At 42.9% G+C, this 23,319-nt stretch overlaps 3 protein-coding genes and 1 non-coding gene across 14 annotated transcripts in view; all 4 read left to right on the forward strand.

Annotated features, from left to right (window-relative positions):
* The first annotated feature begins 54 nt into the window (after positions 1-54).
* Positions 55-12,928, forward strand: Ns5atp4 (NS5A transactivated protein 4). 2 transcript variants are annotated; one of them, NM_001413650.1, is made up of 7 exons: positions 55-242; positions 616-717; positions 5,266-5,383; positions 5,996-6,049; positions 8,075-8,241; positions 8,333-8,391; positions 12,051-12,928. In NM_001413650.1, exons 1-7 carry the CDS (start codon positions 177-179, stop codon positions 12,244-12,246), a joined length of 762 nt encoding a protein of 253 aa, NP_001400579.1. In that variant the 5' UTR covers positions 55-176; the 3' UTR covers positions 12,247-12,928. The 2 variants fall into 2 exon arrangements, with proteins under 2 accessions (NP_001400579.1, NP_001014196.1); NM_001014174.3 differs by lacking the exon at positions 5,996-6,049.
* Positions 12,929-13,274: 346 nt separating this feature from the next.
* On the forward strand, positions 13,275-16,309 carry Cfap141 (cilia and flagella associated protein 141). Its single transcript, NM_001109186.1, has 4 exons — positions 13,275-13,363; positions 13,685-13,725; positions 14,817-14,946; positions 15,934-16,309. Exons 1-4 carry the CDS (start codon positions 13,331-13,333, stop codon positions 16,033-16,035), a joined length of 306 nt encoding a protein of 101 aa, NP_001102656.1. The 5' UTR covers positions 13,275-13,330; the 3' UTR covers positions 16,036-16,309.
* A 4,136-nt stretch (positions 16,310-20,445) lies between these two features.
* Mir190b (microRNA 190b) lies at positions 20,446-20,523 on the forward strand. The gene has a single exon (NR_032268.1). It is a non-coding gene; the product is annotated as a microRNA 190b (primary transcript).
* Tpm3 (tropomyosin 3) overlaps positions 20,519-23,319 on the forward strand; it is a 30,128-nt gene continuing 27,327 nt past the window's right edge. For 9 of the 10 annotated variants that reach the window (XM_006232569.5, XM_006232568.5, XM_006232573.5 and 6 more), the window contains exon 1: positions 20,519-23,067. In XM_006232569.5, the coding sequence (XP_006232631.1) occupies positions 22,951-23,067 (117 nt within the window). In that variant the 5' untranslated portion in view covers positions 20,519-22,950. 10 annotated transcript variants of the gene reach the window in all.

Raw genomic sequence — 23,319 nt, forward strand, 5'->3', positions numbered from 1 at the left:
CCCCATCCACCATGTTTCCTGACGGATTCTAGTCTTGTTTGTTTTTTTCAACCTAAAACCAAATGGAAATGGCCGGAGAGCTCCAGGGCACCTAGGTTCCCTGGCTTCGGCTTCGGCTGGGCTAACGCGCGAGTGTGGTGGGACTATCCTAGGAGGTGTTCCTGGAGAGAGAGGCGATGGCGTCAAGTAGTAACTGGCTGTCCGGAGTGAATGTCGTTCTTGTGATGGCGTACGGGAGCCTGGTGAGAAAAATCCCCATTCTATTCCTCCTGTGGCGTTTGTTTGTCCGAGTCCGGACCTTCCTCCTGAGCCGTTCTCTGTCTTCGTTCTTCAGCCTCTTAACTTGCTTTGTTTCTGGACTTTAGAATAATATCCGTAGACTGCCTAAGATCTTTAAGTCAAAGCTGTCTGCCACTGAGCAAGAACCCTCCCCCCTTAAATTTTAGGGCCCAGATTAACATGCCTCCCTGCTACTAGCCCCAGACTCACCTTTATCCTTAGCGACCTGGCTTCTCCCCAACGTCCAGCTCTGAAAGCCTAAACCCAGGGATTTTGAATGTGAACATTTACGATTATTGTTATTAACTAAAAATGGTTCTAATCTTTTTTGGGCAGGTATTCGTATTGCTGTTTATTTTTGTGAAGAGACAAATCATGCGCTTTGCAATGAAATCTAGAAGGGGACCTCATGTCCCTGTGGGACACAATGCCCCGAAGGTAGGTCATTAGTGTACAAGGTAAACCTGTTTTGTTTTGTTTTTTTGGCACAAGGAGATTTTTCTCTGACTTTAAAAGATGACTGTTATTCATATACTTACTTTCATTTTCCCCTTCACAAACTAAGCAATAACTGCCTGCGGACTTTGCTCACTTACTGCTGCTCCACAATATGTACTTTAAGATCTGTAAAATGTCTCTCATCCTCAACTTTAATTGCCAAATGTTCTATGTTGCTTTAGTTTAAGCATGGTGTTGGGAATCGTTACAGTTCGTTCCAGAGTCTTAAGAATGGTTGTTGCCTTTGCAGAATTTTAAAGATGTCCTTTGTGCTTGCTTAGAATGCAGAAGTCTCCGGGTTTAATGCCTGACACTACAAAAAGGGAGGGGCTCGGGGGATAATCACCTAGTTCCACCTTTCCAGTCAAGCTTTAAAGCCTAAGAAAGAAATTACCTAACAACATTTTAATCTTCTTGTTTTTTATTTTGTATTTTGAGACATAATTGAACTCACTATTGTAACTCAAGATGGCTTTCTCACCATGCAACCTCAAAGCAGCCCTCCTCCCTGAACCGTACAAGTTCCTGAGTGCTGAGATTACCAAGATAATGTGCCACATCAGACTGCATCTAAAAATTAAATAATCATGCAGGGCATGGTGCAGCATACCTTTAATCCAGCACTCTGGAGGAGACAGAGACAGGTGGATCTCTGAGGCCAACCTGGTCAATAAAGCTAGTTCAGGACAGCCAGGGCTACGTAGAGAAACTTTGACGTGAAAAACCAAAAACATAAAATTAAAAGTAGTAAATAATTAGTAGTGTCTTAACTTTCACCTTAAGTGCTTTCCTTTTCTTGGCTTTAAGAAAAATGTCTTCTGATGAAACTTTGTCTATTGTGAAACCTGTTGGGATATATAACTATGATCTGACAATATTAAAACTCAGGTTTCAAGGTTGGCCAGTTGTGGCACATGGTATTAATCCCAGCACTCAAGAAGCAGAGGTAGGAAGATTTGTGATTTTTGAGGCCAGCCTGGTCTACAGAGTGAGCTCACAAAGAAAACCTGTCTGAGGGGCTGGGGATTTAGCTCAGTGGTAGAGCGCTTACCTAGGAAGCGCAAGGCCCTGGGTTCGGTCCCCAGCTCCGGAAAAAAAAAAAAAAAAAAAAAAAAAAAGAAAACCTGTCTGGGAAAAAAAATAGAAACCCTTTGGTTTCAAATAGCTATCTCAAACCTAATATACCTTAGTCAGAAATCTTTTGTGTGTATGTGTACACTTATGTGTAGGTAGGTATACATGTGTGTGTGTTTATATGGAAGCTATATTCTGGCATATTCTGTTTTCCTCAATTGCTCTCCATCTTAATTTTAGAGGCAGGGTCTCCACTAAGCTTGGAATTTGCCAATTTCACTATACTGCCTGGCTTCCTGTCCCCATCTCCTTTGATGTCTTGTTGGTGGTGGTTGGTGTTTTTCTGACTGGATCTCCTGTATCTTTGGCTAGAGCTGGATATGTAGGTAAACACGACATTGAACTGACCCTCCTGCTTTTCATTTCTGAAGTGCCAGGGCTATCAGCATGCACCACCATTCCTGGTGGTGCTGGAGATTAAACCCAGGAACCTGGTGCATGCTAGACAATTGCTCTACCAACTGAGATAACATCCCCTGCTCTAAGTCAGAATCCTTATATCCCAGGGCCATCCCCATGGCGATTTCCCTTTTAATAAGACACCAACTGACTTTACCAACTTCTTTTTCTATGACTCTCCCCATTACCAGCAGGCTCTTACTGACTGAACTTCATAACTTTGTACATACTGTCACTGACTAAAAATGGTCTTCACTTGGCTCTCTTATCCATTCCTTTTTGGCTTTTTGAGACTAATCTCTTATAGCCCAAGGTGACCTCTAGAACACAAAGTTGCCCATGAATTCCTGATCTCCGACCTCTTTGTCTTTACTGCTGGAATTACAGGCATGCATTTTTTAAATACCCAGCTCCTCAGTTTAGATAGTAGTTTAAAAGTTTTTTCCTAAAGAGAGGAATGTGTATTACATTATTTTTGCTTGGTTTGGTTGTTTGTTTTGTTCTTTGGAGACAGGGTTTCTCTATGTAGGCTGGCTGGCCTGGAACTCACTTTATAGACTAGACTATCCTCAGAAATTTACCTGCCTCTGCCTCCTGAGTACTTGGATTAAAGGCAGGTACACCACGCTCTACAAATATTACACATTTTAAGGTGATCTTCTATTTTTTTTCTATGTATTATAGTGCCTTGAATTTCTCATCACAGCAATGGCGAAGTTTGTCTATTGTATTAGTTAAAATGTGCTTTCTTTTTCTGTTCTTTCTTTCTTTTTTTTTTTTTTTGAAAGATTTATTTATTATCTATAAGTACACTGTAGCCATCTTCAGACACACCAGAAGAGGGCATCAGATCCCATTACAGATGGTTGTGAGCCACCATGTGGTTGCTGGGATTCGAACTCAGGACCTCTGGAAGAGCAGTCAGTGCTCTTAACCGCTGAGCCATCTCTCCAGCCCAGTCGATACATTTTTGTTAAGTGAGAAACAGGTAACAGCTAAAACTAATGTATTACCCAGTGTTGTTTCCCCAGTGCTTTTATTCTGGCACAGTGGGAAGACTGAAGGTGCTATGGACTGCAGTGTCAGCAGTGCTCTTCCCATGTGGCCATGTGAAAGGAAGCACATGGTGACAAGCTTAGCTATTGAATAGCCTCTAGAGTACATGATATCAAAGATACATATATACATAGAGAGAGAAAATCTAACTGCCTTTTTTTTCCTTTGGGTTTTTGGATTTTGGAGACAGTTTCTCTATATCCCTGGCTATCCTGGAACTCTCTCTATAGACCAGGCTGGCCTGGAATCAGAAATCCACCTCCCTCTGCCTGACTGGGATTAAAAGCATGTGCCACCACTGCCCAGGAAAGTCTAAGTTCTTACTGATTTGTACAGGAAAATAGTTGGACATTATACAGTAAGAAGGTACATACTACCTAATCCTGGCCCAAGATTCTATTCTATAATAAAACAAATTTATTTTTGGGCGCTGACATCCCCTTAAGTTTAGACTCTCTAAACTAATATGGTGGTTGTTTATGAATGTGCGGCACATTAAGCCATTTTTAGTGCATTTTTCTTTTCCTGAGGAGGTCTTACCCTGTAGCCCTGAGTGAATTGGAGCTCTAGCCCAGGCTGGCCGTGAACATGGAACAGCTCTGCTTTAGACCTCAGGCTTTTTGGCACACCACTGAAGTAGTCTCCAAACTGTTATAGACCACACGAATACAAGCCTCTTTATACATTTTTTTAAGAGTAGATTATAACTTCTCTTGGTTCTTTTTTTTTCCCCTTCAGCTCAGGAAGTTCTTTATAACATCTAACCAAGATTCTTTTTAGTGTAACTTCAAATCAGAAATAATGGTGATATCAGCCTAAAGAAATTCTGGCAAGTTAAAAGATCTGACTTAGGGACTGATGAGATAGCTCAATGATTGAGAGCTCTTGCTGTTTAGTCATGAGGATTGTAGATCTCCAGTACAATCCAGGCATCCTCTATACCTTTGTAACCCCAGCTCTGAAGGTTGTAGAGATTAAAGGATTGCTGGGTGTTCCCAGCCTCAGTGAGAAAACCCAAACCCTTGGGTCAGAGAGAATGATAGGGGAGGACATGTGATTTAGGCACGCGCAGCCACACAGGGGCAAGTGCAACTCACATTTGCTAACAGACAAGTCTTCAGAAGACAAAAGCAGAGTGAGGGAGCACAGTGCTTTAATCCCAATCATCCAAAGGCGGAAACAAGCACTGCTATGTGAATTTGACGTCGACCAGGTCTACATAGTGAATTTCAGCACAGCCAGAGCTTCATGGATAAATCAGGTCTAAAAAAAATGAAAAGAGATCTAACTTGGAAACCCATTGTCTTAGTTAGGGTTTTATTGCTACAAACAGACACCATGACCAAGGCAACTCTTTTTATTTTTTTAAATTTTTTTATTTATTATGTATAGTGTTCTGCCTGCATACATGCCTGCAGGTCAGAAGAGTGCACCAGATCTCATTATGAATGGTTGTGAGCCACCAAGTGGTTGCTGGGAATTGAACTCAGGACCTCTGGAAGAGTAGTCTCCAGCCCAAGGCAACCATTATAAGGACATTAAATTGGTGCTGCCTTACAGGTTCAGAGGTTTAGTCCATTATCATCAAAGCAGGAGCATGGCAGTGTCCAGGCAGGCATAGTGTAAGCAGAGCTAAGAGCTCTATGTCTTCTGAAGGCTGCTAAGCGGAGACTCACTTCCAGGCAGCTAGGATGGGGGTATTAAAGCCCACACCCACAGTGACACACCTCCAACAAGGCCATACTTCCTAATAGTGCCACACCCTGGGCTGAGCATATACAAACCATATCATTCTTTGATTTCTGTTTCATATTAGTTTACACTCTCTGGTCCCTTTATAAATTGTTGGGAAGCAGAATATAAGACAGTGATGAGATACTCTTTTCTTTGAATGCACAGGACTTAAAAGAGGAAATTGATATTCGGCTATCCAGAGTTCAGGACATCAAGTATGAACCGCAGCTCCTTGCAGATGATGATACCAGACTACTACAGCTGGAAACCCAGGGGAGTCAAAGTATGTGACAAGCTCCTGAAGGATGCTTCACTGAGGAGTCTACAGCTTTAGAGTCCCTCTATTAGAAGCTTCAGCACCTATAACAAAACTCTACAGTCCTAAGTTACTGGACATATGCTAGATACAGGAGGCAGTTTCTTTTTCTTTTTTTTTTTTTTTAAGATTTATTTATTTATGTGAGTACACTGTTTTCAGACACATCAGAAGAGGGCATTGGATTCCATTGCAGATGGTTGTGAGCCACCATGTAGTTGCTGGGATTTGAACTCAGGACCTCTGGAAGAGCAGTCAGTGCTCTTAACCACTGAGCCATCTCTCCAGCCCAGGAGGCAGTTTCTTTCTTCTTTTTTTTTTTTTTTTTAAAGATTTACTTTATTATATATAAGTACGCTGTAGCTGTCTTCAGACACACCAGAAGAGGGCATCAGATCCCATTACAGATGGTCGTGAGCCATCATGTGGTTGCTGGGATTTGAGCTCAGGACCTCTGGAAGAGCAGTCAGTGCTCTTAACCTCTGAGCCATCTCTCCAGCCCAGGAGGCAGTTTCTTAATTCACTGTAATCTTGGAATATTTTGAGAGTCCTCACTGAGACTAGTTTTTTTCTCAATAGGTTGCTACAACTATCTGTACAGGATGAAAGCTCTAGATGCCATCCGTGCCTCTGGTGAGTTAGCTGTGGGACAGGATGAGCCATGTCTTGTTAGCACTTATTTTGAGAGTATTATATTGAAAGAGATCACTTTGGGTGTCCAGGTGTGCTGACACACGCCTTTAATCCCACAGCTCAGGAATCAGGGCAGGCAAATCTCAGAGGGTTACAGGCCAGCCTTAATCTACTTAAGGGAGTTATAGGACATCCAGGGCTAGATACATAAAGATCCTCTCTCAGAGATAAATTACCTCATTTTGCTCTGTCTTTCTTCCTTCCTTTCTTTCACTGATTGTCTGTCTTTCTGTCTTTCTGTCTTTGTTTTGGTTGTTTTTTATTTTTTTGAAACAGGGTTTCTTCGTGTAGCTTTGGCTGTCCTAGAACTCCATCTGTAGACCAGGCTGGCCTCACACTCAGAAATCACCTGCCTCTGCCTCCCAAGTGTTGGAATTAAAGGCTGCACTACCACCTCCTGGTGGCTAATTATTTCTTCTCCCAAGAGTCTGGATTATTTTGAATTGGGTTTTTAAATTTGGAGAGAAGGGTTCCCAAAGCTAAGAATGACCTTGAACTTCAGAGCCTCCTGCTTCTACCCCAAGTACTAGATGTGAGCATTGTGCTACCAGTGTATTTGGTGCTGACTGTTAAGCCTAGAGTCTCTGGTATACTAAATAAGCATATAAGTGACTGAACTACATCTCCAGTGTGGTTTCGTCTTTTCTAGTTTTTGTTTTGGATAACTTGTTGGTTTTGATTTAAAAAAAAAAAAAGATTTATTTATTTTATGTATATGTGTACACTGTCACTGTCCCAGAAGAGGTCATCAGATCATTACAACCATTACAGATGGTTGTGAGCTACCATGTGGTTGCTGGGAATTACACTCAGGACTCTGGAAGAGCAGTCAGTGTTCTTAACTGCTGAGCCATCTCTCCAGGCTCTTGTTTCGATTTTTAAGACAAAGTCTTGATATTAGCCTGGGCAGACCTCCAACTCAGATCTACCTGCCTTTGCTTCCTATTACTGGAATTGAAAGAATACACCGCCACACTCTGTATTTAATTACTATCTTTATACTATGTGCACTGTGTACTTGCATGGGTTTATATGTACTATGTGTGTGCAGGAGGCCAAAAGCAGCCATCAGATCCTCCGGATCTGGCATTCTGGGTAGTTATGAGCACATGAACCCAGATCTACTGCAAGTGTATTGCAGTAAGCACCGTTAGCTGCTGAGTTCTCTAGCCTCCAGTTTGTTTTTGACTTTGGGGTGGGGGATGGTTTTTTGTTTGCCTTTTTTTTTTCTTTTCCTTCAGGGGTTTGTGTTGTGGACATTGTAGGAGTTTTTGGTTTTTTGTTTGCTTGGGTTTTTTGGGTTTTGGTTTGTTTTTGAGACAGATTCTTTTTTTTTTTTTTTTGGTTCTTTTTTTCAGAGCTGGGGACCGAACCCAGGGCCTTGCGCTTCTTAGGCAAGCGCTCTACCATTGAGCTAAATCCCCAACCCCAGAGACAGATTCTTGCTATGTAGCTCAAACAGGCCTTGACTCAAGCGTCCTCCTGCCTTAGCCTCTGAATGTTGGAATTATGGGTATGTGCTGCTACACTACACCTAGCACTTGATTTTGCTTTTTAAAGTTCTTCTCCTGAAACCTTTTATTTCATAAATTGATAATTGTCTTCCCTCAAAAGAAATTGAGACGTGTAGTATCCACTTTTTCACTAAGTCCAAGGGAAATGGCCAGAACAGTACAAAAAGGATGTTGATGCTATTATATATCATTGACATAGAGCTTAGAGTTGTATAACCACTACCCAAATAACCAGCGGGCACAGCTGTATACCTCTGGTCTTACCACTACTAGAATTTTGGTTTTTTGCAACTCATTCATGTCATTAGACACAATCTTTTTATTAGAGTATATTAACTTTACAAAGTACAGGGTTTCTTGGTGATAATTAGAATTATTTCTAAGTTTGGAAAATTAAGTAGGAAGAAAAAAGACAGGGAGAAGAGGTGTCATTGTGCTGTTATCTCCTCAGAGATCCCATTTCATGCTGAAGGCCGGCACCCCTGTTCTTTAATGGGTAAGAATTTCCGCTCCTACTTGCTAGATCTGCGAAACACTAGCACTCCTTTTAAGGGTGTTCGAAAGGCCCTCATTGATACCCTCCTGGATGGATATGAGACAGCTCGCTATGGGACAGGGGTAAGTTGGACTATTGGTTTTCCCTTCAAGGAACTAAAGGAATGAAATGCTTTAGACAAAGAGATTGATTTTTCCCTTTCTATTTCCTAAGGTCTTTGGCCAGAGTGAGTACTTGCGTTATCAGGAGGCCTTGAGTGAGCTGGCCACTGTGTGAGTATGGTGGGAGGACCTCAAAGAGGGCTAGTTAGACATAGATGTACAGTAAGAAGAAAAATCACAAGGTCTAGGCCAGCCCAGGCTATATCTTAATAAATAAATAAAATATAGAAGAATACAGAAGCGCTAGACAGTGCCCATAAAGCTTAACAGGATTAACAAGTAGATATTTTGCTCTATAAGCTATCAAGAGAAACTTCTATTTTGTATGCATATCTTGAGTTTTATTGTTTTATTGTGTTTGTTTTGTTTTTGTTTTTTTGTCTAGCCAACTAAAATGTCAAAATTATCTGAGCATGGTGGTGCAGGCCTTTACTCTCAGCACTTAGTAGGACAAGGTAGTAGGTAAATCTCTAAATTAGATGGCAGCCTGGTCTACATCGAGAGATTCTAGACAGCTAGGGCTACAGAGAGAGACTCTATCAAAAAACAAAACAAAAAACCCTGGAGTGACGGCTTGGATTAAGCGCACTAGCTGCTCCTACAGATAGCTGGGGTCCATCCTTACCATCTGCACGGTGTGGTAAAACCTGTCTATACCTCCAGTTACAGTGGAATCTGATACCTTTTCTGGCTTCCACAAGGACCAGGCATGTATATAGTGCACAGACATATATGTAATCAAGACACCCATGCACTGTAAATAAAAATAAATCTTTAAAGAAAAGGTAAAATGTCAAAACTGTTATAGCTGCCAAAGGAATGGGTTTTTTCAGCACTTAGGAACCCCTTCTGTTCTAGGCCCCTTCTTTGTGCTCTGGTCCAGTAAAAGTAAGAATTTTTTTTTTTTAAACCATGTAAGCAATGTAAACCTGTCTTTAAAGAAAGAAAATCGGAGGGTTGTGGATTTAGCTCAGCGGTACAGCGCTTGCCTAGCAGGCGCAAGGCCCTGGGTTCGATCCCCAGCTCCGGGAAAAAAAAAAAAATCGGAAGAAAGTCAGTTTTTGTTTTTTTAAGTTTTTTTTTTTTAAATATTTTATTTATTTATTATATATATGAGTACACTGTAGCTGTCTTCAGACACACCAGAAGAGGGCATCAGATCTCATTACAGATGGTTGTGAGCCACCATGTGGTTGCTGGGATTTGAACTCAGGACCTCGGGAAGAGCAGTCGGTGCCCTTAACCACTGAGCCATCTCTCCAGCCCTTAAGTTTTTTTTTTTTATTTTTTTAGGGTTAGGTAAGTTATGCTTAGGGTTAGGGTTAGGGATACGGTTAGGGTAAGGGTCAAAAAGTCAGTTTTTAAGCATTCGTTTCTAGAAGAATCTGACTGGTGAGTGTTAGCATAGTTTCATTGTGCGACTTAGGCAAATTGTGAATGAGCATGCATACTGAAAAAGGACAGCCAATCTAGAGTTAGTTTCCAGGGTCTCAGGATATAATTGAGGTGGTAGAGTGCTTGCCAAACATGCACAAGCCAGGGCATGTGACACCAACATCTAGTGTCTTCAGGTTCCTACACATGTGTGGTGCACGTAAGCTTGCAGGCACATACACACAAATAAGAAATCTTGAAATAAGTTAGACATGAAACCTGATAAAAATTCACTTGAAATATAGGTGCCAATTTCATTGTGATCTAAATAGTCAGAGAGGGTCTATAGAACGGTGGTTGCTAAGACCTGGGGAGATAAAGCTTTATTTAGTCAACATAAACTTGAGTTTTGTAAAATGGAAAACATTCTGAAGGTTAGCTGTACAAAATTATGATTGTACTTAACCCTCAAAGCATACACTTGAAAAGAGTTAAGATACATTTGCAGCTGGGCGGTGCTGGCGAATGCAGGAGGCAGAGGGAGGCAGATCTCTGAGTTCTAAGGCTAGCCTGGCCTACAGATGGAGTTCCAGAACAACCAGAGCTACGCAGAGAAACCTTGTCTGAGAAACAAGGTTTATTGCTGTGTATTTTGTTAGCTATTTTGTTACTCTGTGTTAATTTTGGCTTGTTGAGGTGTGGTTTTATTCCCTATAATTCAAGGTAATGATAATCCTCTTGCCTTTACCATCTTGAGTGTTAGAATTATTGGTATATGCTACTGTAACTGACTATCTTCATTTTTTATTTTTTTCTGTTTTGTTTTTTGGGGTTTTTTTGGTTTGTTGTTGTTTTTTTTTTTTTTTTTTTTTTTTTTTTTTTTTTTTTTTTTTTTTTTTGAGCTGGGGACCGAACCCAGGGCCTTGTGCTTGCTAGGCAAGCGCTCTACCGCTGAGCTAAATCCCCAACCCCTTTTTGTTTTTTTAATTCTGTATTCTAGAAAGGTTTGATGGATAATAATGAAAGTGTATAGGCTTTGAAATATGATAAATCGGGGCTGGGGATTTAGCTCAGTGGTAGATCGCTTACCTAGGAAGCGCAAGGCCCTGGGTTCGGTCCCCAGCTCCGAAAAAAAGAACCAAAAAAAAAAAAAAAAAAAAGAAAAGAAATATGATAAATCAGTATAGCTTTATGATATCATAAAAGTTAATTATTGGACTCTTGGTTTCTTAACCTCTGCAAAGTCAATGTGATGTTGGTAAATGAACTCTGGCAAGTCACCAAGTCCTGTGTGTTTTATAATGTAGTATGTACCCAATAGTGTGATTTTATTTTTAATGGCTCCTCTTTGGACTGGGAAGTTATTGACATACGGGTGTTAAGGCACTCAGCAAAGTTACAAGCTTTCTGTAAGCAGAGCATAATAAAAGCTGCTGGAGCCAGTTATAATGGCCCACTTTCCTGTACAGCCAGCCTCACCTGCATAGTAAAACCCTTTCTGTCCCTTCTCCTCCCTCTCCACATCCCAAAAAAGAAAGGATTACACTGGAAAGAAGTACTTAATAAATTTTAAGTTCTCTGATAATATAAATTATGAAGTGGTTTTATTAATAAATTGTTTGTGGTTTTGTGGGATTTTTTTTCAAGGGGTGGTGGGGGTTCATTTTGTGATGTGTAGAGTTGGGGAAGACTTTCTATGTAGACCAGACTGGATTTGAATTTGTGATATCCTTCTGCTTCCTGAAGTTAGAGGTGAAATTATAGGCCACCATATCTTGCTCTGTAACTGGTAAAATAATGTCAGATGATTTTTGCTGCGTTTATGGGGTGGAATAATTTCTGAATTTATTCTTCTGGGATTTTTTTTGTTTTTAAGATTTATTTTTCAGGCTGGAGAGATGGCTCAGTGGTTAACAACACTGACTGCGGGGTTGGGGATTTAGCTCAGTGGTAGAGCGCTTGCCTAGGAAGCACAAGGCCCTGGGTTCGGTCCCCAGCTCCGAAAAAAAGAACCAAAAAAAAAAAAAACAACACTGACTGCTCTTCTAGAGATCCTGAGTTCAAATCCCAACAACCACATGGTGACTCACAATCGTCTATAATGGGATCTGATGCCCTCTTCTGGTGTGTCTGAAGACAGTGACAGTGTACTTATATAGAATAAGTAAATCTTTAAAAAAAAAAAAAAAGATTCATTTTTTTCATTAGTTATAATTATATCTAAGTACGTGCAAAGGTTCAGGCCTAGAGCTAGTATTTCAGACACCTGACATGATTGCCAGGACTTGAACTCTGGTCCTCTGGAGGAGCAGTATATGCTCTTAACCACTCGGTCATCTCTCCAGCCCCTTTTCTGCTAGTTCTCATTCTCTCCATGCCTGCTATGTATTCTTCAGGGTCAAAGCACGAATTGGGAGCTCTCAGAGACAACACCAGTCAGCAGCTAAAGACCTAACTCAGTCGCCTGAAATGTCACCAACAACCATTCAGGTCACGTATCTGCCCTCCAGTCAGAAGAGCAAACGCCCTAAGCACTTCCTCGAACTGAAGAGCTTTAAAGACAACTACAACACACTGGAGAGCACTCTGTGATGGATGGAGAGCACTCTGTGACGGAGCTGCCCACAAGCCAGCTGCATGGCGCTCAGGATATCTGGTTCAGCAGACCCAGACTTTTGGCTAAAGCATTCTGACAGAGCAGTGTCTAAAAGGTCATTCCCAACCCTTTCTTATATTGGCTAAGACCTCAGTCTCTCCCAGGAGCAATTCTTCTGGATTTGAATTCAAACGTCATTCTTAACATTTCTGTTGAAGCTTCCTTGAAATCTTTGCTTGATTTCGGATGTCATTCACCTACCCTACTCAACGTTGTTTAGTCCTAAAGTTGTAAATTGAGATGAGGGATCTTCCATGTCGACCCCATTGCACCCAACTGAATAGAAGTATTGAGGTTTAGAGCATCTCGGATTTGATTGGTGGAAAAGTCCGTCAGGACCTCATGGGGAAAGGAGATTGAGAACGTGGGTAGGATGTCCTCTGGAATTTTGGTGCTCCATCTAAACCAGGTGTATTGTGACATGACCATGACGTTCCTAAGGTGGAAGGATCTATCCCCACTGTTACCCACTACTTATGACAGGTAAAAAGGAATGTTCTGGTACTTGGCATAACCTATGCCAAGATGTGACAGTGTAAAGAAGTGCTTTCCTTGAATGTCAGTGTATTAGTCTCAGTTTACAAAGTACTGAATAAAACTAACTACTACAAAACCATGGATCATTTCTTTAGAGTGGTCTTTAGAACAACAGACGTTTGATGTGTGCTTACGTTTCCCTTACAGGACGTAGGGTGTGGAGTGTCGCTGCCAGAAACTAACTGGACCATGTGTCTGGATCTGAACTACTGATAGTCTCAATTCCAACAGAAGACATCTTGAAATAGGGACTGTGTGGTTCATGCTTATAGCCTGGTCTGGTCACTACTAGAAAGCTGGAGAACCAGAATTCCCTTCAGGTCACTAGGGCAACAGGCCCAAGTAACCAGTCAACTACCAGGACTACTGTCATTGTTGAACGCCTAAATGTTGCTATGACTACTGAAACCTTGGTGACCAAACTAAACAGGAAGGAGAGCCTTCCCAGTGTCCCTAGACTTAGCAAGCGTGTCTACAGTAGATATGTCTATAGAGAAAATGACAAAAGTAGAAGAGGTATGGAGGGTTGGAAGGAGGGTTGGAAGTTGGTAGAGGAGTTTCCCATGATATGGTTTCCCGGTTTTTACCCAAAGTACAGCACACTTGAGAAAGGCCCTTGGAAGTGTAAGGGAGAATTAGCAAAATAGGGGAAACTGCTTCTGTAACAGAGTGGCTGTTGACATAACTCTCCTGAGGTCCCTGTATTTTCCTTTTAGTCTGTTCTGAGGTGTGTGGAACCACTCGCTTCTGGGAAACTGACTACCAGATTCCTCAAAAGTGACCCTGGGGTCCGGTTTTAGTAATCTAGGAGATCAACAGAGCTCCCTTCTCTTGCAGAATTTGCAGAGAGCCGTGACACTTAAGAAGACTGTCAACAGGTAATCTGTTCCCATCTCCTCCCATCAGTTTGTCTTTTCTACTCCTTTCTGTGAGCCAAAACACAGAGCAGAGAGGAAGCAGCTTTGTTCTCACAGCAGAGGAGAGAGCGTGTTGATGCTGGGGAGACGAGCCTTTCTGTTCCTGATTCCCATTCCCTGCAGAAAATGCACAAGAATTTGTTGTTTTGTGTTTCTTGCCTGGCTTTGTAGTAAGTGTATGCATCAGGTATTTCAACAGTTGATAAACAAGTGACAGTCCCTGGAAGACTGAACTGTAGATTTCACCTGCTAAGATTCTGATGTTTGTGGCACCGCAGTGTATTGATTCCAGGGCTTTGTGCGTGGAAGCATTCTGCCACTAGCTATACCTCCAACCCTAAGCTTTAAAAAAGAAAGAAAATGCTGGCAGAGGCAACACAGTGGGGCTCATTCCTATAATCTCATATTCCTATAACCTCATGAGTCTGAGGTCAGCCTAAGCTACCTTGTGATTGATAGACTCTCAACCCCAATGGTAGGCCCCATTTGGTGGTATTTGCTCTTTATTTCAACACTAGGGGGTAGAAGCAGGGGGCTCTCTTGAATTTGTATCTAAACTAGTCCACATAATTCAGGGAATCAGGACTATATAGTGAAACGCCTTTTAAAAGAGGGCACAGATAGACTCCTTACCTAGCTTGCACAGAACCTTGGATTTATTTTCCAACAGATAGGGGTATCAGAAGTTCAGGGTGTTAGCTACATTGTGATTTGGAGCCCAGTTTGGGCTACCTAAAAACATGTTTTGTTTTTTTAGTTGCTACCCTGTAGTGGTGCATAACCTTTAAACCCAGGACTCTGGATACAAAGGCAGGTTCTAGGACTACACAGTGAAACCCTGTCTGAAATAAAGGGCTGGCGGGGAGGTGAGGGGTGGTAGGAACAATGTACTATAACAGTTAATAGATCTGCCTCTGACTATTCATGGTAAAGATTGCATAACAGTGCACTTACATACTAGATTCTAAATCAGTTCAAAGTAACCATATTAGGAAGGGTTTGTCTTTACTACTAACTCACTCGTTTAACTCCTTCCCCTAAACCTGGGACAGGTGGCAGAATTTTCATACTCAATGTTTGTGGCAGATGACATTGGACCAACGGAGAAACCTGTATGCTACCCTAAGGATGCAGGACACTATGGAACAGGAATTAGCACTGTCCAACAAACAGCTCCTGCTGGTGAGTTTAGGAGCACCACCTGGAGTCTTCCCCTTTCCCACTCACTCTATGTTCCTGCTAGCCAGGGTATCTTGACCTAACTGATTTTTTTTTTCATTATTTTATCAAAACATTAACATCAAATGTCAAAGCTCTTTTCAGTAAGTGATTATTTTTCAGTTTGCAGATGCTACTCTTTTAGTTTTGGCTTATTAAAGCTTTGTTTTCGGGGCTGGAGAGATGGCTCAGCAGTTAAGAGCACTGACTGCTCTTCCAGAGGTCCTGAGTTCAATTCCCAGCAACCACATAGGGGCTCACAACTGTCTGTAATGAGATCTAATGCCCTCTTCTGGTGTTTCTGAAGACAGCTACAGTGTATTCATACACATAAAATAAATAAATAAATATATATATATATATATATATTTTTTTTAAGATTTGTTTAAAGGCAAGCCTCCCTGAACTCAGAGCTCCACCTGCCTCCTGCATGCTGGGATTAAAATGCGCCACTACATCTAGCCAGGGGTTTTATTTTATGTATTTATTTCTATGACAAGGTCTGGGTCTGCATCACAGGTTGGCCTAGACCTTGCAGACATCAAGCCTCCCACATACTGAAATTATAGGCATGTCCCACCCCCCCAGCTGCAAGTGACACATTTCCAATTCCCAGTGCATAGCAGTCTTTGCTGTTTTCATCTAGTGAGATCCTAAGCTGCTGCTTCTCCTGGGTGACAGTTGTGCATCACTCTTGTTTTCTTGAGCACCTAGCAGATTTTCTAGTTGATGGTACATTCTCAGCAAAATATTTGTTAAACATTGAGCTTTCATCCAAAGAAAGGGAAATGAGATAGGCTTCCCTCCACTGATATACACTTTCTTCTACTGCCTCCATATGTCCCAGCCAAGTTTGGGTCCAACAGAACACAGGGATGGGAAAGGCATCCAGAGTCTGAGAAAAGGTGTGGAAGAGTCAATGCCACACTTTTTTCCTGCCTTCCCTACCAGGTCCGTCAAGCTGCCTTGCACGAGCTGTTTGAAAAAGAATATCAACAGTACCAGCAGGAGCTCAATCGAATGGGCAAAGCTTTTTATGAGGAGAGACTCTGACTGCTGCTGGCTGGCCAGACACTGTTCCTCCATCTCATCGTGCCTGCCAACCCAACCTTCATTCTTATGTGGAGCTTCTCAAAGCACATCTGGACCTGGAACTTAAATCTCTTTTTCACTGTTCTGTCTACTTATATGTGGCTTCTAGAAACAAGAGTGACACCTTGTGGTCAGTGTGGGATATGCACTGTTGTAACGGGGGAGAGATTATGTACAGTTTCTGGTTTAAAACATCTGATTTAGTTTAACAAATAAAACTAGCTCATAGAGGTTCATTTTTGGCCACAGGGTTTATTCTCAGCCTTGAGTCTTGATTTGTTCTTGGCTGCCATTTAATTTTACTTCTTAGATTGTGGGCACTGCCTCAGACTTCAGTTTCACTGTTTCACTCTCCTAAATTCGTGGACAAATAAACATTAAACATGGCTATTAATCTGTAGGCACTGCGGTGCTTGAATGTCAGGAGGCCCCAGTTTTATGTTTAGAAGTCCTCTCATTATTGTGAAACCATGGATTAGCCTGAATTCCCACCCTACAAAACGGCTCCGAACTCTAATCCCTCCAGGCACTCAGCTTACAATGGAGCAGGTGTTTAATTTGAGGAGCTGGAAAAAGGATGTCCATTCTCAAGGTGTTTGACACTGAAAATCCTGGAAAGTGTTGACGTACGCACCTGTAGGTCACAAATACAAATGACATTCAGATACCTTCCCCCCTCATGTCCCCTTACAGCCCATAGCTGCTGCAAGAACCTATCCTCTGAAGTAATCTCTAGTATTTAAACCCTCTACTCCTTCAGTAGTGAACACACATGTGCCAAGGGACCTATCCTCTGAAGTAATCTCTAGTATTTAAACCCTACTCCTTCAGTAGTGAACACACATGTGCCAAGGGACCTATCCTCTGAAGTAATCTCTAGTATTTAAACCCTACTCCTTCAGTAGTGAACACACATGTGCCAAGGGACCTATCCTCTGAAGTAATCTCTAGTATTTAAACCCTACTCCGTCAGTAGTGAACACACATGTGCCAAGGGACTGTTTCCTACCCTCTTGCTTTGTATGGCTGTCTCCACTGCAAAGTTCACACTTCAATCTGTCTCTAGCCTGTGTCCCTTATTAAAGCCTGTACTTCAGCTGTCAGTAGCCACTACTTGCCCCTACATATCCCACTCATGAAGACAGTGGAGAGGCAAGAGGACACAAAAGCACAAGCTTTAGGGTCAGGTGTAGGTTCACAGTATCAGATCCTCATTCTGATACCTCCTCTTCTGGGAATGACAGGCCCTCCTAAGATTTTCCTCAGGATTAAATAAGGTACAGAGCACACTGGTATTTTAGCCAGTGATTGGCCTAAAATACCCTCATGTCTCCTTGTAGCTAGCGCACATCCAGTTAAATATCTTCTCAACCATATACTCTTCCCTCTGCCCTCATTGTCACTGCTTGTGACCCCTTGTCATTAGTAACTAGTCATGGACACAGCGAAGGAGCTGGAGCTCACTGGTGTGGAAAGCAGGCTTTGAACCAGAATTACAGAGTAGCATGCGTTTTGTAGATGAAGCCACAAAACTGAATTTCCATTCCTTCTGTCTGTCCCTGGCATGTTAGTCTGGTCTATACCATCTTCGCCTCTTTAAGCTTCCTTCTGATCTGTCTTCCAGGTCACCTGCTCATTAACAAATAGTATGGCCAGAGTTAATAGAATGGATAGGTCTGACTTTCACTGTTGGTTAGTTTGGCCTAGTGCAAGTTTTAATATTTAATATTCTTGGGGGAGGACTCTGGCGAGATGATTCAGTGATTAGGAGCACTAGCTACTCTTCAGAGGACCCAGATTCAATTCCTAACATCCATATAGCTACTCAAAATTATCTAATTCCAGTTCCAGAGGATCCAATGCCCTTTTCTGGCCTTTGCAGGTACCAGACAAAACTCATGGTACACAGGCATGCAGATAAAATAAGTCTGAGTTTTGGTTGCTTACTTAACAAAAACAATCTCAACCTTACGGGGTTACTGTGGGAATTAAGATACCTAGAAGAGGGGTTGGGGATTTAGTTCAGTGGTAGAGCGCTTGCCTAGCAAACACAAGGCCCTGGGTTCGGTCCCCAGCTCCGAAAAAAAGAAAAGAAAAAAAAAAAAGATACCTAGAAGAAATCAGACATAATACCTAATAAAAACAGGAAACCATAACGCTGTCTCCCTACTCCATGGTACTTTCTTCCCACTACACTTTATAACCAACCTCTTCAATTTCTCTCTTTGTTCATTTGGACTCTCTGGATGTCCATCTGCCTGCTTGGATCTCTGACCTTGGCCTATTGCCTCAGGGCTTATCAGTGCCAGACTGGCTCCATTATTGGCAGGTTGGCCCACCATAGCACTCATCTTTCCTGACCCTCCCTGCTAATTCTGTGTGTTCTCATCACATCACTCAATTGTACCCACACCAGCCTGTTGCTGCTGTAGCTGATGTCATGCCCTGGCCTTGTAACTCAGGACTTAGCTCTGTCTGAAATAGCTGCATAAAAACTACAGAGCTCTGTGAGGTGCTACTTGCTACTAGGCCTGATGGCCTGAGTTTAATCAAAGAACCCACATAAAGGAGAGAACAGACTCCTGGAAGTTGCCCTCTGACCTTCACATGGGCACCATGACACAACCACACAAAAATATAAGTATAATAAAGATAAGGGAAAAGCTAGTGGTCTGCTGTTGGTGTGTTTCTTCCTTTGTACCACCCAAAGTTGAGTCAAGTTTTCTCTACATGGTCATGGTTATCCTAGAACTCACAATGTAGACCAGACTGGAACTCATAAGAGATCCTCCTGCCTCTGCCTTCCAAGTACTGCTATTACACGTGTGCACCACCTCATCTAGCAAGTCTTCCACTCTTGTTAGTCTCCTTCTAGCCTTTCTCCTTTCTGTTTTCCATTGTGGCCAAGGGGGTTGGGAGTGGGGCAAAATAGAACTTGAAAGATGAGGGGTAAGGGTAAGTGGAGGGTAAGGATATAAATATTCCATACACACACAGACTCTGGAAACTAAAAAGAGAAAAGACAATACCATAAGCACCTAATTTGGGAATGAGACCCATTTATTAGTCTTTCCCTGGAAGGCAAGTGCCACACACAATTAATTTGAATTGATTAGGTGTTGGAACACGCTATTGATCTAGATCAAAGTCACTGTGAAGTTGGTGTGTTGGGGGAGGGAGATGCCAGGATTAATGGGAGCAAGGACACACAGAACATGCCTGGGGACTGATAAAAATCAGCCCTCTTCCTATCGCTCGCTAGCCCCTGTGCAGCTATAACTTGGGCTCCTTTTTGCCACAGTGAGTGAAACATCAGTCACTGTGTCTTAGAGAGACCCAGTTCTTTCTAAGAGGAGAAAAAAGAAGAGAACCAGGTTGATCCCTGTGAAGGAAGAGCCTTGGAGAAGCCACCCCGGAACTCTGGTGATTAAAAAAAAAAAAAAAAAAAAAAAAAAAAAGGCTGCAGAAAGGAATGGTAGTCCTGAGGTTGCAGGCTGCCTCTTGACAGAGCAGTTCCCTCTTGCTTTTGATCTAAAAACCTTAGTTTCAGTTCAGCCAGGAAGGAGAAGCTGGATGTCTGCTAGTCTGGAGTCCAGACTGAAGACTGTGAGTGCAATAGATTTCCTGTTCTGGACACCCAATGGTAACTTGAAGGAGGATGCTTTAAGGACATGAAGAGGAAACAAGGCACTCGATGCTGAAGGCAGCCCCATATTTCAGACGTTTCCCATGACTCCTGTTGAAGTTGGAGTCCACTAAGAAGACTGAGCAGTATCACAGGAGAAAAGGAATCTGGGAAGGTTAGAAGTTTGTTTGGGGGGTTGGGGATTTAGCTCAGTGGTAGAGCGCTTGCCTAGCATGCGCAAGGCCCTGAGTTTGGTCCCCAGCTCCGGAGGGAAAAAAAAAAAAAGTTTGGTTGGAAAAGGGAAAGCAGAGGAGATGCAAACCCCTAACCTTACCCACCCCACCCCCCGGAAAGCCCTGGGCAGCTGAGGTGACATTGAAGGGCAGGTGGCAAAGCTATTGAGGAGCTGCTGACATGGTGATCCTCTGGAAGCTGGTGCTGTCACACAACAGGGAGAAGAAGCTTCGTGTGGGAGCTTTGGTAAACGGTAGGTGCCGGATGTGAAGCCCTGCCCAGTGTTCTTGCTTTACGAAAACATGATCCAGCACACACTGAACACAGTAGAAGGTTTGTGGTGGGGACAGCATGAAGGACAGATAACCAAGACCATGTTTTGGGAGTGAAAGACCAAGGGTCAGTGCCCTTGAAGATGGATTTCCTCTTGTACATGGTTAGGCTCTGGTTTGTCTTCCCTGACCTTTCTTCACAGTGAGGGGAGGGGCAGATTACACCAAAGTTTACCTGCCTGCTTCTGTGTGATATGTTTGATATTAGGTTGTTAAATTATGAACCAACTAAATGTCAAACATTCTCACAGCAGTGAGGAGACTTGGCACCACCTCCTCTGCTCCTTCAGCTCCTGGGGCTCTGAGACTATTGTCTGTCTCTCTGTTTTGTTTTTGAGGCAGGGTCTTTCTATGTAGCCCTGGCTATCCTTGAACTCACTATGTAGACCAGGCTGGCCTCAAACTTACAGAATCCTCCTGCCTCTGCCTCTGCCTCTGCCTCTGCCTCTCTGCCTCTGCCTCTGCCTCTGCCTCTGCCTCTGCCTCTGCCTCTGCCTCTGCCTCTGCCTCTGCCTCTCTGCCCCTCTGCCTCTCTGCCCCTCTGCCTCTGCCTTCTGATTAAAGGCACATGCCACCATACCCAGTGTCTTGTTTTTTATTCCTTTTCTGTTTTTCTTAAAATGGAGCTCAAGGCCTCACAGATGCTAGGCAAATACTTTACCACTGAACTATAGAGCTATAGTCCCAGGTTATTTTTAATTTGTTTTGCTCTATCTATCTATCTATCTATCTATCTATCTATCTATCTATCTATCTATCTACTGTTGCTGTCTTCACACACACCAGAAGAGGGAATCGACCCCATTACAGATGGTTGTGAACCACCATGTGGTTGTGGGAATTGAACTCAGGACCTCTGTAAGAGAGCAGTAAGTGTTCTTAACTACTGAGCAAACTCACCACTATTGTGATTTTTTTTTAACTAAATTTCTCTCCACAACTCTCCTGAAAGAGAAGTATATGGAGCCCATGTTAACCCAGAAGGCTCATGTGGAAGTGGGAGAGAGCCAAAATTTGAGAATCAACTCTTTATATATTTTTTCAAAGACTTATTTATTTATTATATATAATAATTGATATTGGGTTGTTAATTTATGAACCAACTAAATGTCAAACATTCTCACAGCAGTCTTCATACATACCAGAAGAGGGCATCAGATCCCATTACAGATGGTTGTGAGCCACCATGTGGTTGCTGGGAATTGAACTCATGACCTCTGGAAGAGCAATCAGTGCTCTTAACCACTGAGCCATCTCTTCAGACCCCTTTCTTTATATATCTTGCCCCATGTGGTGAGAGAATGTTTCTCTCTTCCTCTTCTTTTTCGTTCTTGTCTTTTTCTCCTCTGTATCGCCCTCTTCCCTCTCAACCCATTTCCTTTCTCTGGTTCTCTTTTGTCCCTGTTCCCTGACTGGCCTCAGAACCAGGGGTGCCTGTTTCTTTGCTTTCTTCCAAGAGTTAGCTGGTAGTCTATCCACCCAGTCTATTAGTAGCAGCCTGCTCTTAACATGGAGGTTCTCTCATGAGTGAGACAGCTCTGCCCTTACCCCCACCCTGATGCTTGACTCAGTTCCCACATGGTTGTGGTTTAGTCTTGACACTAACTATCCTTGACATTATGAACTCATTAGAACAATTTCTATTTACCCTGCTAGCTCCAGTCACCTTGAACAGTGTCCACTTCTCTGGCCTACATGGGTATATGGCAACTGTGTATGGGATCAATTGCCACCTGTCAATAGCAAGATTCCAAGTGGAATTATGAACATGGCTGGCACTACACTGGGGAAAGTAGAGCTGGTAGAGATGATTATAGCAGTGTGGTGGACAGTGGGGCTGGGCAGGGGCTACAGAGGGAGCAGTCGACGAGAAGGGGTAGATGCAAGTGGCAGTCTTTGGTATGTACGTGTGGGTACGAAAGCTCTATTTTAAGACCGCTATGAGAAAAAGTGATCTTGTTCTAGGACCTCCTTATTTCTCATCCCACTTGACACCCTAGATAGCCTTTCAGATCCCAGGCCTTCTGCTTTATCCTATGGCCTTTACAGACTAATGTCTCCTTGCCTATTAGAGAATCCCAAAATAGCACAGCAATCCCAACTGTCAATCTGGAGGAATTGTCAACGATCATGAGTGACCTCCCCTGGTCACTGTTGACCACGCTCCTTAGATACCAGGGATCAAAAGACCAAACTAGTAGACTTTGGTCCATATCCAATACAGTCCAGGGGAAAATGAGAGATCTAAAGGCTCCTGGGACCCATCTAGTGGCTAGAACTGCTAAAGTACCCTTCTCAGCTTCAGTGTTCTCCCCTCTTCTGTTCCTCCACTTTTGAAAGACCCATTGAGCTGCCAAGAATGAGTGGAAAGTTTCAAGGTCAAAGAGAACTTCCCACCTCCCCCACTTTCCATTGTCTAAAATCAGCCTCAGCTGTTCCTCAATTTTTTTTCTTGCTGGTGATGTCAGTCTATCAATGTGTCTGACCCTGTGTTCCCCCAGGGGAACAGTAAAGGGGTGGGAGGGAGCTAGAAAGACCATGTTAGGAATAAGAGGTGGAGCTGCAAGCACAGATAAAGGCTCAAACTTGGGGAAGTTTGAGTGACCCAGGCAGCAGCCCTTCCTTTCTGGCTCTAGCCTCCAGTTCTCCAGTGTTCACAGGTGAACCCACCAACAGTCACAGCTCATGATGGAGGCCATCAAGAAAAAAATGCAGATGCTGAAGTTAGACAAAGAGAATGTCCTGGACCGAGCTGAGCAAGCTGAAGCTGAGCAGAAGCAGGCAGAAGAAAGAAGCAAACAGGTAGGTACTGGTATTGACCTTTCTCACTTGCTGGTTGCAAGACAGATATGGCTCAGGCAGTGGTGGCACACACCTGTAATCCCAGCACTCAGGAGGCTGAGGTCCAGGGCAGCTAGAGATAGAGAAACCTTGTCTTGAAAAACCAGAGGGGCAGGGGGTTCATGGGAGAGGCAGTGAACACAGGACCAGCTTCTTTTTGGGGTGGGTGGAATGCCCTAGTCTCAATGAACATCTAGGGCAGCAGTTCTCAAC

This window comes from Rattus norvegicus, chromosome 2 (genome assembly GCF_036323735.1).
Source record: "Rattus norvegicus strain BN/NHsdMcwi chromosome 2, GRCr8, whole genome shotgun sequence".
Lineage (NCBI taxonomy): Eukaryota > Metazoa > Chordata > Mammalia > Rodentia > Muridae > Rattus > Rattus norvegicus.